The 15,934-nt window shown below is 53.7% G+C and overlaps 1 protein-coding gene across 4 annotated transcripts; it reads left to right on the plus strand.

Annotated features, from left to right (window-relative positions):
* Positions 1-637: 637 nt before the first annotated feature.
* REEP4 (receptor accessory protein 4) lies at positions 638-15,866 on the plus strand. Of its 4 annotated transcripts, none has more exons than XM_065584600.1 (8): positions 638-771; positions 8,489-8,561; positions 9,264-9,340; positions 10,048-10,168; positions 11,217-11,330; positions 12,312-12,444; positions 13,867-14,051; positions 14,347-15,866. In XM_065584600.1, the coding sequence occupies exons 2-8, from the start codon at positions 8,502-8,504 to the stop codon at positions 14,410-14,412; spliced, it is 756 nt and encodes a 251-aa protein (XP_065440672.1). In that variant the 5' UTR covers positions 638-771; positions 8,489-8,501; the 3' UTR covers positions 14,413-15,866. The 4 variants fall into 4 exon arrangements, with proteins under 4 accessions (XP_065440672.1, XP_005285165.1, XP_065440673.1 ...); XM_005285108.4 differs by lacking the exon at positions 638-771 and adding an exon at positions 1,249-1,985; XM_065584601.1 differs by lacking the exon at positions 638-771 and adding an exon at positions 1,992-2,566.
* Positions 15,867-15,934: the final 68 nt, after the last annotated feature.

Here is a 15,934-nt window from a genome sequence, read left to right on the forward strand (position 1 = left end):
ATGGCATATATTACATTGGTAGATGTGCAGGTGAACGAGCTCCAGATGGCGTGGCTGATGTGATTAGGTCCTATGACGATGTCACTTGAATAGAATGTGGACAGAGTTGGCATCAGGCTTTGTTGCAAGAATAGGTTCCTGGGTCAGTGTTTTTGTTCAGTGGTGTGTGGTTGCTGGTGAGTATTTGCTTCAGGTTGGGGGGTTGTTTGTAAGCGAGGACAGGTCTGTCTCCCAAGATCTGTGAGAGATCATCTTTCAGGATAGGTTGTAGATCTTTGATGATGCACTGGAGAGGTTTTAGTTGGGGGCTGAAGGTGATAGCTAGTGGTGTTCTGTTATTTTCTTTGTTGGGCCTGTCTTGTAGGAGGTGACTTCTGGGTACTCCTCTGGCTCTTTTTAAAAATTGGCAGTTGTTGCCTAGCAACAACCCACACCATTCTTAAAGCCACAAGGCATTGAAATCTCAGCAAAACCTTTAAGCCAATGCTTAGCTTTAAGTACACGCTTAAGTCCCAATGAAGTCCACCTAAGCTAGTTGACCTCACTGGGACTTAAGCATGTGGTTACAGTTGTTAAGCATTTATTTAAGTGCTTTGCTGAATCAGGGCCTCAGAGAGTTGGGGTCCTGGTGACATCTGTTGTTATCTGGGGTGAATTCTCTGTCACTGGGGGCGATTTTAATTCTAGTCTTGTGATATTTGCTGTTTTCTTAAAGCCTCCGCTCCAGGATTCATGTGATTACCTGAAAATTTTCGCTTTGTTTTTTTAAAGGTAAGATTTTAGCCCTTATGGTTTCTGAGAAACACTTGCAAATGTGTCCCAAGTGCACCCTTAATGCTCAAAAGCCAGAAGGTAACAAAAGAGAACCCCCAATGTATTCTTGTTTTAAAATCTCATGATTTGGGGGGTGGAGGCTGACCCTGGGTTTTTGAAGGCTCAGTGTTAGCGCTGCTAGGTCGCAAGGGGTCCTAGTGCTGGTTCCTTTCACCTCATGAGATTGTATTTGCAAAAAGGCCAAAGTTTTCAAAAGCCGCCTGTTTGGAGGCACATCAGTTTTTGAGTCTGAAATGCAGAGCCACCGAGCACCCGCAGCTCCCAGGGACTGCAGGGACAGCTGGGGGTGGTGATGGTTTATATGTTTTATGTTCCTATATTTTAATTAATAAATTTATTTATTTATTTAAAAAGCATTGGACCCCGCTCGCCGCCACATGATCAATTAATTCAGCGGGAGGTGCCCCGAGTTCTCTGTCTGTGGCTGACTTTGATTAGAAGGGGGAGCAGCAGCTGCGGGAAGCAAAGGGCCCCTGCAGGCGGAGGGAGCCGTCCCTGGCCCTTTTAAGAGCAAGGCCCCTTTAAGGAGCGCTTCCTGCTCCGTCACGGCGCGTGCACAGCCCGGGGTTGGGCGGCCGGCTGCACCCTGCGACATTCAACTGGCTGCAAACTCCGCCTCGGCGCACCAGGAAGGAGCCTGCAGCCCCTAGCTTGGGCCAGCGCAGGGAGCAGCAGCCGGGGTTCGCAGAACCTCCCCCCTGCCCCCCAGGGCTTGGTAGCCGCAGCCAGGGGCAGGCAGAGCATCCTCTTCCCAGCCCAGGGAGCAGCAGGCAGAGCCCGGGGCAAGGGGCCGCCAGTCAGGGGATGCCAGGGCCAGTTCAGAGCTAGCCAGGGCCACGGGGGCCAGTGGGAACAAGTCAGCGGCAGGCCCTGCCTTGCACCCCCCGGGGGGGAAACTGGCAGCAGCCGCGAGGAACCAGCCGAGCAGGGCCTCGCTCTGCCTGAGAGACACCCAGCGCAAGGCATTCCTGCGGCATTAGCTAATCCAGAGCCCAGCCGAGCAGCATCTGCCAGGATCCGCCGCCCCTCTCCAGCGCTCCGTGGCCACCCAGCCTGCTGCTCCCCGCAGGAGCCCGCTGCTCTCCTCCCGCAAGCCCGGGGCCCCCTTGCTGATGCGCCATGGTCTCCTGGATAATCTGTCGCGTGGTAGTGTGAGTATGGTGCAGAGCTGTTTGGCTTGTGGGGAGGGAAAGGTAGAATCGCCCTTTGACCAAACCTGGCATCTCTCGTGCCACCTGGCTGCGTTTTGGGGATCACTGTCGGGGGCACGTAAAGTCACACCATGTTTCGGTGACCTTGACAAAGCCATACCCCGCCAGCGCTGCTGGACTGCGGCCACCTCTGCGGTGGGAAGGGGGTACCGTAGGAAGTGCTGCCTGGGGTGGAGGTGGAATTCTAGCAGATACGGGAGCAAACCCCCAATTTATTAGTCACAGAAGTGGGGGGTTTCTTAACTTCCCCGGGTGGGGCTCATGTCATTCAGCGTCTCCTCTAGAACAAGTGTCAGAGGGGTAGCCATGTTAGTCTGTATCCACAAACACAACGTGGAGTCTGGTGGCACCTTAAAGTCTTTTAAGTGCCACTGGACTCCTCGTTGTTTTCCTCTAGAACAGCGTTCCTCGACTGTTTTGATACCTGGGACCAACGTGCTGCCTTCCTAAACTGTGTCAGGGAGATCTCAGGGACCGGTCGTTGAAAAACACTGCTCTAGGAGACCCACCTGGAGTAGATGGTATGTACAGGTGCCTTGGAAGGAATATGGGTTGAGTTGAAACTGCTGGGACTTAAATCTGTGACCTCAGGCTGACTGAGTGTTTCAGACCTGAGGGTCAGACCAGCATGAGAGAATCCTAGAAATGTAGCACTGGAAGGCATCTCCAGAGGTCATCTAGTCTAGTCCATCCCCCTGTGCTGAAGCTGGACCAAGAAAATGTAGACAGTCCCTGACAGGTGTGATCCTATCTTGTTTGTCATCTTTGACTTTTGTCTGACCCAGTTTGAGATGCCTCACTTACCTTTCCTCTACCTCTAGGGTTGGCTTGAAATAAACTATATTACAAAGAAAGCATTTTGGTTTGAGGGCTACCCACAGAGTATCCTGTGCGCTTTAGCCAGCATGTGGGAAAGCCAGACGTCGGCTTTCTTGCATTTCCAATAGCCTCAATTTCTCTCCGTCACGCTGCTGGTGGACACCTGTGCCCATTGGGTTCCCGAGACTCCCTTTGAAATGGCTTCTGAGTTGTCAGTTCTAGGGACTCAGACCTGGATTCTATTCGTGCCTCTGCTATTGAGCTGCTGGGTGACCTTGGGCAAGTCACTTTGCTTATCCATGCCTCAGTTTCCCCTCCCACCCTGTGTCCTGTCTATATAGATGGTTCACTGTATGTGTGTGCACCCCCTTGCCCAATGGGGTTCCAGTCTCTGCTGGGGCCTCTGCAGGCTATGGGCATACAAATAACTGCTGCAAAGTGGGACCTGGAAGCACAGACTCTGCTGTTCGAAATCCATTTCAAGGCTGGTGCAAAGGGAGTTCTAGAATTGTTTGTTGAAAAGAACACTTGTTTAACAGTTGGTGTAACAGTCAAAACACCTGTTCAACACCATGTCTGTTCGGTGGCGGAACCTAACTTGTCTCAAATTCTAATAGCAAACCCAATTCTTTAATTGCCACTTAATAGGTAGCACCCCAAGGAAGGGGTCAGATGGTGAAACAGGGACAAAGTATTTCCAAAAACTGACCTTTTTATTTGTGGTGTCTGTTCTGACTTACTAAATATTTAGCTCCTGGAGTTACAGCCAGTTGGTGGAGTCTGCCTTCAACTTGGCACCTTTCACCTCTACCCAGCCCCTGGAATGTGTGGTTTCCCTCCCCTACCCCAGTCAGACAGCAGCCACCCAAAAGCAATGGCTATTTCTGACTGGCCTCCCTTTCTAAAATAAGGGCGAGTATCCTTCCTTGCTGTGGCATTCCACATAGCGCCCATCAGGGGCTCCTGGCATTTGGGCAGATTTGCCAGCTAATCTGGTAGGAATCTCCTTAGTAAAGTGTTCTTTAGCAGCCACTCATTATGTAGCATTACCCCATAATCTTCCTGGCTAGCGAAAGCCCTACATGCTTGTCTGTGTGTGGCAGGATGTCCCAGACGAGTCAGTTAATTTCCCATCTGGTAAGTGATCTCGTGTCACAGACTGCACAAGCTGGGTCACGTGCCAGCTTCCTGTCAGGGCTCCAGAGGCCACAGGTTAGGGCTTCGGTGTGCTAGGGATGCACCCACATGCTGGAGGTGGAGCGGGGGGAGCTTGGGGAGCTGCTAAAACACAAACTGTTGGGCTACTCACTATGGTAGGCGTTGGAAAGGGCAGCTGGGACCTTGTCTGTACTGGGGATTTTAACCACCAGTGTAGCTCCGCCAGGGCAAACTCCCAGTGGAGACACGCTATGCTGGGGGTGGGGGGGTGCTGGTGCAGCTACATCCATGGCTGTGAACCCCGTGTAGGAGACAGTAGGGTGGATTTGATTTAAACCACGATTTAAATCACTGGTCAGGAAGACTCGATTTAATCATGGATTTCTACGTAAGAGTGCATTCTTGTTGGTTGTTACCAACTTGAAGATCCTGCATGTTCAGACATGTTCCTTTCATCATCTTCAACGCAGCTTCTTCCTGAGAAGGAACACTTCTCATGATGTTGTTTCATTCGGGCAACCAGGCCTTGCATTACTTTGTTGCACTGTTTGCATTTTGTACGCATGCTTGTCTTACCCACAGGTAGAGGAACTTCATTAAAATATTTTCAAACTGGGTCTCTTTTACGGCTGCTGCCATTATAGGTTTTCCCTATAATGGTATGGTAGATCTCAAATCAATGAAGGGTACATTCGGAAAGACCTCAACACGTCTGGAATATGCTGTTCAAACAGTTTCACTTTTGTTTCTACTGCCTGTCCCTCCCTTCCCGTATTTATCTCCAGACTTCTTCTCCTTGTCCAGATCTATTCCGCCTCCAACAAACTTCTATTCATTGAACTTTTTGAAACTTTGCACTTTTAGAGAGAGATAAGGGATTGACTCTGTGTATACAAATTTGCAGAGGGACAATAGGGTTGAGGTCTGTTATTTCTCACCTCTATATATTTATTTAAAAATACTTTTGCTGTAAACAAGCATGTTATCTTTGGAGACACAAATCCACAGTTTGAGAACTGCAAAACTAAGCATCTCTGATGGTATCTTCTAGACTGAGCACAGAGTCCCGTTGGGTAGATAGAAAGATTAACCTAAATAATCTATACAGAAGCCCCTGGAACCTCAAAAGATTGGGTTCCTAATGCATGAGCTATTGGAACTTGTTTAAGAAAAGTTTCGTAAATATTACATGAATATATTGTCTCATACTATCGAATTAGTGTTTATAATCCCTATTCCATGATGTGATATCTTTGAGCTATAATGTATCTTAATGAACACTATTTTTAGATAGTTTTTTTTCTCAAAAAGCATTTTATCAAAAAAATCCGATTTAAATTAAAAAAAAAATCGGATTTTTTTAAATTATTATTTTTTTAAAATCATTGATTTTTATCCACCCTGGGAGACAGTAATGGTGACCCAGGGAAGTACTTGTGCACCCCTCCACCCAAGACGCGGGGCATGGAGCTGCAGTTTCCTGAGCAGTGGGGGAAGCTTCTTGACTACTGCCACTTGGCCTGGTTTTGCTCTCCTGCTCCCAGCCTTGTGACTGTTGCGTGTTAATATGTAACCCGGACACTGTGGTCTGGGGACCCTGCAAGGACAGACAGCAGAGGGCTGGTAGCTCTGAGTTTGCCCTTAAGGCGAGGGAGGCTGTAGTGTTTGCAGAATACTATGCCCAGAGACGGTGGGGATAGAGGAGAGAGTCACCTTCCTGAAGAGCCATTGCTGGTGGATTTGGGCCTTCTCTGTTAATGACCTGCCTCATTGTGCATCACAGCTGGGGTTGACTCTGAGTGGGGAGTGCTGGGCCCGGCTGTATACGGTATCGCTTGTCCCTAGTGGGAGGTAGCCTGTGCAGTGACTTCCTAAAGTGGTGCTGGGGGACGGCTTTACTGTGGCCTCCCCATCTCTCTGCCATAGGTGATGTGGTGGCAATCAGATCCAGAGCACAGGCATGCATGGACTGGCTGGTCTGCAGCCCTAGATAGGATGCAGGAGTAAACCTGTTTAAATAGGGCTGTGGCTAACCTGTGTAATAATGTGTTTTTTCTTGCCAGTGTGGGCCACCTCCTGGCCTCCACTTCTACCAAGGCTAAAGCCAGGTTCTCAGACATGGTTGTGTGGGGCCAGCGTAGGAGAGCAAAGCTGGGGTACAGCCTGTATTTATATTTGGTTACCTGGGTGTAGGCAAGGGGCCCTCTCTGGCTGGGAGCTAGAAGAGACTGGTAGCCAAGTTTTCAGAGCTAAGCATATCTGCCCTGGTGGGCTGGCATGGAGAAGCCAGTGCATTCTGGCTGGGCTAGCAAAATGGGGTGCATGCAATGGGCTGAGTCTAGCAAAGCGGTTTGGGCTGGGGCTCATACACCCTTATGCTAGCGGACAGAGCTCTGGACTATGACTCGGGAGACTTGGGCTCTGTTCTCAGCTCTGCCACTGGCCTGTTGGATGACCTTGGGCAAATCGCTTCAGCTCCCTGTGCCTCAGTTTCCCCATCTGTAAAATTGGGGGGCGGGGTCAATGTTACCGACCTGGTTTGTTAAAGTACTGGGAGATCTACAGATGAATGGCTGGTACCTGCCCAATAAGACAGCATTGGCAGTGTACTGCAGAGCAGACTCCCCATTGCCCGTTACACCTGGAATCCTGGTCATCCTGACGCATCCTAACAATCCGCGTTTATGGCACTCTACATCTTCGGAGTCCCATGGTAACCCAGCACGCTTCCAGCCCTTCAGTTGCTATCTCTGGTTCTCCTGATAGAAGAGTGAGGCTAAGTTCAACCACCCCACCCTGCAGCTCCAGTGCCATCTGGGTGAAGCAGCAGAGGCCAGATGTGCCTGAGGAATTCCCCAAGAGGAGCTGTGGTGGGCCGCACAGGTGGGATGGGGTGTCCATGCAGCTGCCTCTCAGCTGTCAGGCTGACCGGGGGGGCTGCATGTGCCTGGACTCGCAGAGGTACCTGCTGATCTTATGGGGGAATCTCTGGCCTTCGTGTTGGCTCGGAAGAAGGTGCAGGGGATTCGGTTGGTGGTGGCAGGAATGCGATGCAGCGGGGGCTGGGTTCCGGATGACATCTATGTGTGTTTTTTTTTTTTTTTTTTTTTTTTTTTTTTTTTTTTTTTTTAAATAAATTTCATCTGAATGAGACACATGAGAATAACTGGGAGAAGTGCAGCTACTGCTGGGGTGGGGGGCTGGCTAGTGCTGTTCTGTCAGGCTGATTCATGCTGCCCACACGGCTCTGCAGCCTCGCTCAGACTCTACCATTGCTCGCTGCTGCCGCTTTACAGAAGCCTTCCATCTCCTTGCTCTCCATCTCTCCCTGTGCCCTGCTCCCCTGTGTCCCTCTCCACTTCAGCACTTCTGCCAGCAGGGCCAGGTTCCTGAGGACCATGCCCTGCCCCATGGGCCGGCTCTAGCAGTGTCCCTCCCCTCCCCCCAGTGTGTTGGAACCTGTTGGTAACCAGTTCCGGTGAGGAAGTGCAGCCTGATGCCATCCTGTGATTTAGCAGCAGCCTGTTGGACTGGCTTGGCTTGTGTAACCAGGAGCTGGTGTGGCAGCCCAGGCACGTTAACTAGCCATGCTCCAGGTGTGTGCTCACAGGTGCCGTCAGACTGGTAGCAGGGAGGGGAATGCAGTCCAGAGGGATGATGCTATGGATGAGACTAATACGCCCTAGAGTTTGAAGGCTGGAGCAGGAAGTGTGTCAGGGAAATAGGACCTGAAATCAGACTCCCCATTAAAGGGTGCTTGGAGGGGGGCAGGACATGACCCAGGTTGAAGGGTGGCAGAGGTAGCACCATGCTACAGAACAACCTGCCACTAGCTCAGAAAAGGGCTTAAATCCTGAACACACTGCAGCCTGACACGCTGGATTTACCTGAGCTTTCCTTCCGCTTGGTGCTTTGGCTCCACTGCCGTGATTTGTCTGTGAAATGGGGTCACCTTGGGAGGGCTGGTGCACGTGGGCCAGGTGAGCGTGGGCAGGATGTGGCGTATCCTGACCTGTCAGTGCTAATAGCTGTTCCCCGTTGGGAAGTGGGTGTAGCCGTCAGGATCGCCTGCAGGCTCTGCAGAAGTTGTGCCGCTCTGGCTAATTACTGGCTTGGCTGGTATCTGTCATGGGGTTCAGGCGCTCTGCCTGCCTGGAATGCTTGGGAGGGTGGCCCTGTGTCACAGGGAGCTGGCCTGGATACAGGCTCTACTTTCCCTCCCAGTACCACCACCGAGTCCTTCCCACTGCATCTTTCTTGCTGCCAGTCAGCTGCCGCCCTGTCTCCTCTCACTGCAGCTCCAGAGGGAGAGGAGCAGCGTTCCCTGGGCAGAGGCACCGGGGCAGCATGGTGCTGGAGGCCGTGAAGGCAAAGCTGCGGAGCAGAGCCAGGCAATGCTGCTTCTCTCTGCTGGCCCTGCTCTACGTGTGGTGGCCGGCCTTTCTCACCCCCTCTCTCTGTTACAGGCTAGTGTTTGGGATGCTCTATCCGGCCTATGCCTCCTACAAGGCAGTGAAAACCAAGAACATCCGGGAATACGTGAGTATGAGGAGCGGGGAGGGCTCTGTGAGTTATTGTGTCCAGGCACAGAGGACCTGGTGGGGAGGGGGACCCTAGGGAAGAGACCAGGGAGGCAGATTACCTGGGGGGCGTTGTGCCAGACGTGAAAGCAGCAGGGCTGATTTCCCTGCCCCCCTGAGGCTGGGCACAAGAGGGCAGTGGGGTGGGGGTGCACAATTGGTTTGCTGGGAGCAGGGATGAGTGTGGAGAGGCTGAGTGCCTGGGCTCTGATCCCCACATTATGCATCTGTCTCCCACCTCTGCTGTGGGGATGGTGACCCGGGCTGACCCTGTGGGGCGGCGAGGGTGTGTGTGTGTGTGTGTGTGTCAGTGTCAGTCACCAGGCATGTGTTTTCCAAAGGGAGTAAATTCCCTTGGTCCTAAACTCAAGGGCTGGTATGCAATTCTGCTGTAAAAGCCGTGCCCCCTCCAGCAGCAGAGTGGCATTCTGACCACTGCTGGGGTGGGGAAATGTGTCTAGGGGCTTGGACCCAAGGGCTAATAGCAGGTGAAGGGCCCTACCCCCTTTGTGAAAGGCAGATTAGGGCTACCCGAGGGCTTGCGTGGCAGCCCATCCCTCCCCTCCTCGGCTGGCTCTGAGCCCTGCAGGCTGGCATGGATATGTGCAAGGGGAAGGCTGTCATGGTCCGTGCTAGCTAACCTGCTCCCCTGTCCCTGCAGGTCCGCTGGATGATGTACTGGATTGTGTTTGCGCTTTTCATGGCTATGGAGACTCTCACGGATATGTTCGTTTCCTGGTAAGGCACCAGCCTTGAGGACCTCCTCCTGGTGGGCACGGGTGGCTTCCCTGCAGGAGGCCCTCTGGACCATACAGAGCCCACTGCAGGGCCGTATCCTGTACAAGGAACTGATGCTTCAGAGTGATGTCACTTGGAGCATGCCTGAGCCTAGCCATCCGCTGTAGGGAGGTGGGCTGGGTTTATGGCTTGTCTCTTCCCACAGCTGCTTGTCTGCCCACCCATATCTTAGTTTCTGTCCCGGGACGTGGCCTCACAGGGTCTGCAAGTGCCCTCTGATCCACTGCCCCATGCCAAGGGGAAGGGAAGGAACAACCCCCTCCACGCTATCCCAGTTGTTCATCTGTCCATCTGGGTCTCCTGCGTGTTTGCCAGCACCCTTGAGCTGCCAAGCCCCTATCTGTCCTGCTTTAACAAGGGTGGAATTGATTTACCCTCTCCCTTCATGCCCACTGGGGATGAGCCGGGGGACTCGCTGGGCCTGATAGCTGCTCCCCAGCCCCAGCCTGCAATCCTTTCAGTCCAGAAGCAGAAAGCTCCCTGAAATTCCCCACTCCCCCTCTTGGTGGACAGGAACAATGGGGGTTGCAGCCGCTGAGTTGCTCTGCATTGAGCCATCTCGCCATGAGGGTGAAGGGTAGAGGTATGAGGTGTTGGGCTCTGGGGGCCCTGTGTATCCCCTCACTGCTGCATTCTCAATCTGGCAGGTTTCCCTTCTACTATGAGATCAAGATGGCATTTGTCGTGTGGCTGCTTTCCCCCTACACCAAGGGAGCCAGCCTGCTCTACCGGAAATTCGTGCACCCCACGCTGTCCCGCAGAGAGAAGGTAACGGGTCACTTGTCCCCACGCTCTCGCCGTGCTTCTGGGGTTCAGCAAAGCTGCCATCCCTCCCTCGGGTAGCTGCATTGTTAGCACTTAAAGTGAGGGGCTGGCTGGCCGCTGATCAGAATGGAGGCAGGCGCTGTGCAGCCTTTCTGCATCCCTGTTCTCCCAACACCCCTCAATCCTGACCCGCATCCCTCTCACTATTACAATTCAGAGCCTCAGCCAAGTCATAGTTTTGTTTTGTTTTTTTAAAAGCCAGCAGAGGTCATTCTGACCATCTACTCTGTCTTCCTGCATAGTACAGGCCAGTGAACCTCCCAGAGGACTTCCTGCATCTAGCACATACCTTGTGGTTGAGCTAGAACTTTCTTTATTTATATAAAAAAAAAAAAGTCATCTGGTCTTGATCCTAAAATCTCTGCTGTTGTCCCTGAGTCCTGCCCTATAGCACGGCCTGTTGTTCCAGTTCTGAGCTTCCCCGCACAGCTCTGCCAATGCTCCTCTGCCTGACCTGCTGAACTCCCTTTAAATCCATTTAAAGGCCAGTTCCTTGGTGGGGGGCTTTTATTCAACTTCTTAGGAGGCTTTAAAGCCATTGCGTTAACCCTGAACTCCCCAGCCCTAGCGGGGGGTGGGGGGGAGGCAGTAACAGGGCTGTGTGCAGGATTCCTGCATGGTTCTCGGTGTAGGGGCATAGTTGCGTGGACTCTGTATCTCTGTCGCCTGCATCGGAAGGAGTCAGTGCTGCATGAGTGGAAGACGTGGCCCCGTGGGGCTCATAGCTCAGTAACTCCTCCCAAATAAAGCAATGTGTGGGGTAGGATGGCAAGGCGAGACCCCGGCTGGAACAAGCTAGCGCTGCAGTTTAGTTTAAGGGGTACAGAGCTCTCAAGGCCAGGCGGACATTGGCTCAGGCCTCTCCGCTGGCACAGCTGTGTGGGGTTCCTGGGGCCCTTGTGTCTTGGAGCAGGTGGATTCCTCTTCTTCCTTCCCAAGGTGGGATCTGGGCCTGGCCCCTGGGAATGCTCACTGTGCTGTCTCTCTGCAGGAAATCGACCTGTACATCATCCAGGCCAAGGAGCGCGGCTACGAGACCATGGTGAACTTCGGCAAGAAGAGCCTCAACATCGCAGCCACAGCTGCCGTCCAAGCTGCGGCCAAGGTACCTGATCTCCCTGGGTGATTTGAGAGGCTGTTGTGGCCTTGGAACATCCCAGTAAAAAAACCAGCAGAGCTGGCAGATGTCAGTGACAGATTGTGCCATGGCATGGACTGCGTGCTTGGGGCTGCTGTGTGGCAGCTCGCAGCCCTAGCGTTCCAGATGCATGCCCAGGTTACTGTTGGTTTACCGTGGTTTTGAGGTTAGGTTTAACCCCAGTCTAGCCAGAAACTCGCTGCTCCTGCCCCTCCAGAGGTAATGCTGCTGCTCTCCTTGGACCAGCGTGCCGCCCCGTCTCTGCACCTCTCACACAGATGCAGCTTTGCCCGTTTTTCCTGTTTACCAGGTGTTTATTAAGCTGGATTCCACTGAGCTCTCCCGTAACCTTCCCCACCCCCAGTGTCTGAGGCACGTAACATCCTGCTTAGAGGCCTCCCACCAAGTGGAAAAATCAGAGGAAATAATCAGGCCTGGCTGCCCAGGAGCTGGGTGTTTCAAAGCAAGCCGTGCTGCCAAGGGGCTAGCACCCAGGACTGGGTTCTGTTCCTGACTTGCTGCAAGTTCCCTCTCTTCTGTACCTGGGTTCCTGTCTAGCCAGCGGGCACCCACCTGGTAAAGTGTTTTGAGATCTCTAGGTGAGACGTGTCACTTAAGTGCCTGTGTTTACTTGGTAAATGCCTACCTGACCTCTATTCAGCGGGATGAACCACCCCCACCCAACAACCCACTGGAGTTATGGACTGTCCCAGCTGTGTTAGCCCCCACGGAGCAGTACTTTGCATGAAGCTTCCCTCGAGGCTCCATTCTCTGCAGGAGTCACCTGGCCATGGTGCGACTAGCCCCTTGCCCCTCCTCGCCTGGGTGTTGAGTTGCGGCAGCAGATCTAGGTGCTCCAAGCTGCCACTGCAGCCTGGTGTGTGACTTCAACGCAGGGTGTCCCTGACCTGGTCTCTCACCATCTCCCCCATCCCATTTGCCTGGCAGAGCCAGGGAGCCCTGGCTGGGCGTCTGCGCAGCTTCAGCATGCAGGACCTGCGTGCCATCCCTGATGATGCCCCCGTGCACTACGAAGACCCCTTGTACCTGGAGGAGCAGGAGATGAGGAGGCGGCCGATAGGTGAGAGGCAAGAGCATGGAGGGGAGGGGACTAAGTCCTGGGGATCTAGGGTTTGTAAAAGCTCTAACAGAAGTGCAACTTAGTTCTCTCTGGAACCCGTAACCCACTGGGTGCTGGCTAGCTCCTTCGGATCCGGGGCTGGGCTGGGGAGACTTCCCTGGCCACTGAGAGATGGGGCTGGGGCCAGGACTCTTCTGAGGAACTGGGCCCAAGCCCTGTCCGAGGCTTCACCTACAAAGGGGCAGAGGGCTGGGCAGGAGGGGAGCTGCTCCACACTTGGAGGAGGAGGCAGGGTGGGTTTGTGGCCAAACTCCCCTCCTGCAGCAACGCGGCTAATGTCGGGTCAGGCTGGCCTCCAGCATCTCCTAAACTGGAGAGAGGGAAGGTGTGACTTAGAAAGCCTTGTGGGAGATGGACCTGTGTACAGGATTTGGGGTGAGCGGGATTCCAGAGCTGGTCAGAATGGTGCGGCTGGCTGGAAGGGGGCATACCAGCTCCTGCATAGAACGTGCTTGCTGCACGTATGGGGTGTGGGAGCAGCTCTGCAGGGCCAGTGAGTAGAGGAAGGGCAGATGGCTCAGGGCGAGGCCTGGGACTGAGTTGGGAAAACTGGGTTTTATTTCTGGCATCGTGGTGCTGGGTGAGTTGCTCCTGATGTCTGCCAGCCTCGGTTTCCCCACCTGGAGGATGGCTTGCCAGGTTAATTGGTGTCGGTAAAGCACTCTATGGTGCTCTGACAGAAGGTGCTAGAGAAGAGCAAAAACTGAAGCCCATAAGGGAGACAGCATTGTCCTGACTGCAATGGCATTGCCTCATTGCTGGAAGGCAGTGTGGCTTAGTGGATAAAGCACCGCACTGGGACTCTGGAGACCTGGGTTCTGCTGGCTTGCTGTGTGACCTGGGGCAATTCACTGCATATCTGTGCCTCAGTTTCCCATCTGTAAAATGGGGATAATGGTAATGTCCTCCTTTTGTAAAGTGCTTTGAGATCTAGGGATGAGAAGTGCTAGATAAGAGCTGAGAGTTAACAACATCACATTGGCACAAACTGAAGGTGTTGAGGGAGGAAAGGGGGAATTTCTCTGAAAGGCTCCTCCTGCCCAGTCCTCAGCGTAGCAACCAGAGCTCTCTGCCTGTCTCCCTGACTTTGGCTTTCCAAAGCCCCAATTACACATCTGTGCTCATGGCAGGCAGAGGGACTTGGAGCGAGCCTGGTTCAGAAGCAGCCTCTGATAATTAGCAGCTGTGGCTAGAGAACATTGCGAAAAGCAGTGGAGGGTTCAAAGCCTGCCCTCTTGCCAGCGTGGCACTTGGCTTCTAAAGAGATGGGCATGTGCCAAGGGCCGCAGCAGGAATCCACTCCCACCCCTGTGCCATCCACTGATCCAGCACTGGGCTTTCTCCCCCCCTGCCACCCAAAAGGTTACAGAACTGCCTCGGCCGGCCGGCAGCCTGGGCGCGAGAGTGACACGGAGGAAGAGGAATGCTGGTCGGACTCCCAGATCTCTCCCAAGGCTCTGCCCCGCAGCCGGGACTTAGCGCTGTCCAAAACAATCTCCAGGAGCCAGAGCCTGCGCATCGTGAAGAAGAGACCCCAAGTCAAAGAGGTGAAGATTCAAGCAGACTGTGTCCTGCCTTGCTGCACCAGCCCTGCTGTCCTGGGAGACCCATGGGCCGGGAGCTGTGCCAGTGTCTGCCCCGGGCTTCGGTGCTGGGGAGGGCTGTGCCCTCAGGTGCGGGTGGGGGGAGGTGGGAGCCTGTTTCCACCATCACTGCTTCCAAAGGACACCCTGGCTGCTTGGGGGGCAGCTCAGCACTGCCTTGGGAGAGGGGAGTTAACGGAGCGACGTTGGTGGGGCAGGTGCATCGAAGGAGGCCTGACTCGCTTCTCCTCCCTTGCAGGGCTCTTCCAGGCTGATGCGGGGCCGGGCAAGGAAGAAGACGGTGCAGCCGGATCAGGACAGTTAGTCAGCCCACGAGAGCTGGGCTTCACTGGGAATCTTAACCTGACATGATTTGGCTGCCACGCCGGGGCGGCATCTTTCTCCCTGGGGCCATGTGCCACTTCCTGCTACATGCCTGGCAGAGGAGATTGCTGTTTCTAATGGGGCAGGAGGTCCCCATACACCCCACTGTAAATATCTTGTCCCTCCCCTGTCCTGATAGGTCCCTGTACCTTCCTGTCAACATCCTGCTGCTCTCTCTGCCCCAGGAGCTGCCTCTACGCACAATGGTCCCCATCCCCCTCGGTGTAAATAGCCCAGCACCAGGCCTGTTGCACTCTGCACGTGGGCTTCACTCTTGACTCCCCTGCTGTTCTGCTGGGCCCCAGCATGACTCCTCCATAGCTGGGTTAGTGGCACTTTAGACCATGGAGCTATTCTCCTGAGCTACTTCACGTGCCCTGTCACTGTCCCAAGGGAATGGCCCCCCTGTGTCTCCATCGATCTGCTGCAGGTCAGCTCCAGTGACTCTGACCCCTCCTGCTCCCATCCTCCCTCTGACCCACTTAGTTCTGCCCGCCCAGGGCTGTCTCTTACATCCCTGCCACTAGTCTCGTAGGGCGACGGCTCTTGTTTCACTCAGGTTTCTCTGCTGTCTGCCACTGCCCAGCTTGGGAGTGCTCTGCACTGCCCGGTGTGCCTGAGCACCCTGGGCGGGTGCAATGAACTGCTTTCTCTCCTGCTTGTGGGTCAGGAGCTGTGGTGAGTAGCAGCCTGGACCAGGCCCAGGAGGGTCACAGGCACACTGTGTCCCGGGCGTTACATCCTCCTGCTCTTCAGTCTCTAATGCACAGGTTTGGGGGGATATTTATTTGTAGTGTAACTAGCAGTTGCCTTATGGAATCTGAGACTCTCTCCGGTCCCTCTATTCCTGGGGGTCCAGCATAGCACGTTTGTGGCTGAAATGATTGATGCTTTAAGCCAAGCAGAGCGCTTCTGTGAGCGGTCAACTCTCCAGAGATCTGTCCTGCATCAAATGATCCACCTCTGAATGGAACGTACACATCAGCACAGAGGCTCCCTTAGTTACTGTCTTGGTGATCTCTTCTAAACATCCCAGCCTTATCGAAAGGCAGAGGTGCGATGCGGTGAGAACTTCAATGCTGTCTAAGTTGCACGAAACCAAAGACCTCAAATGCCAAAAATCCATGCGCTCCTTTGCCTTTAGACCCAGAACACAGCGCTGGGAGCTGGTCACCTCTCTGCCCCATGTGGATTTCTGTACCACCCCCATCTCCCCTGACAGCACCTCAAGGATCAGACCCTCCACAGTCTTGCCTCAAATCCTTGTTACTTGAAAACAGACTGACTGATTGCTCTCTAGCCCCACTTCTGTGTCCTTCACTCTCAGCTGTTTTTTATGTGAGACCCTCATGTATAGAGCTTTTGTATATTTAAATACATGAACTTGTGAAATGAGCTGGTCTGGGAGTTTCTTTTGAGTCGAAAATTGTCCCCTCTCAAGAACAAAGCACGAAAGTGTGGCC

This window comes from Chrysemys picta, chromosome 2 (assembly GCF_011386835.1).
Source record: "Chrysemys picta bellii isolate R12L10 chromosome 2, ASM1138683v2, whole genome shotgun sequence".
Classification (NCBI taxonomy): Eukaryota; Metazoa; Chordata; order Testudines; family Emydidae; genus Chrysemys; species Chrysemys picta.

What these genes read in the sequence shown, in the direction of transcription:
- REEP4 (XM_042840331.2), top strand. Translation starts at nt 8,151, where the DNA reads ATGGGGTTCAGGCGCTCTGCCTGCCTGGAATGCTTGGGAGGGTGGCCC. An exon ending in CCGTCCAAGCTGCGGCCAAG is followed by an intron (nt 11,331 to 12,311) that starts GTACCTGATCTC and finishes TTTGCCTGGCAG; the next exon opens with AGCCAGGGAGCCCTGGCTGG. An exon ending in AGAGACCCCAAGTCAAAGAG is followed by an intron (nt 14,052 to 14,346) that starts GTGAAGATTCAA and finishes CCTCCCTTGCAG; the next exon opens with GGCTCTTCCAGGCTGATGCG.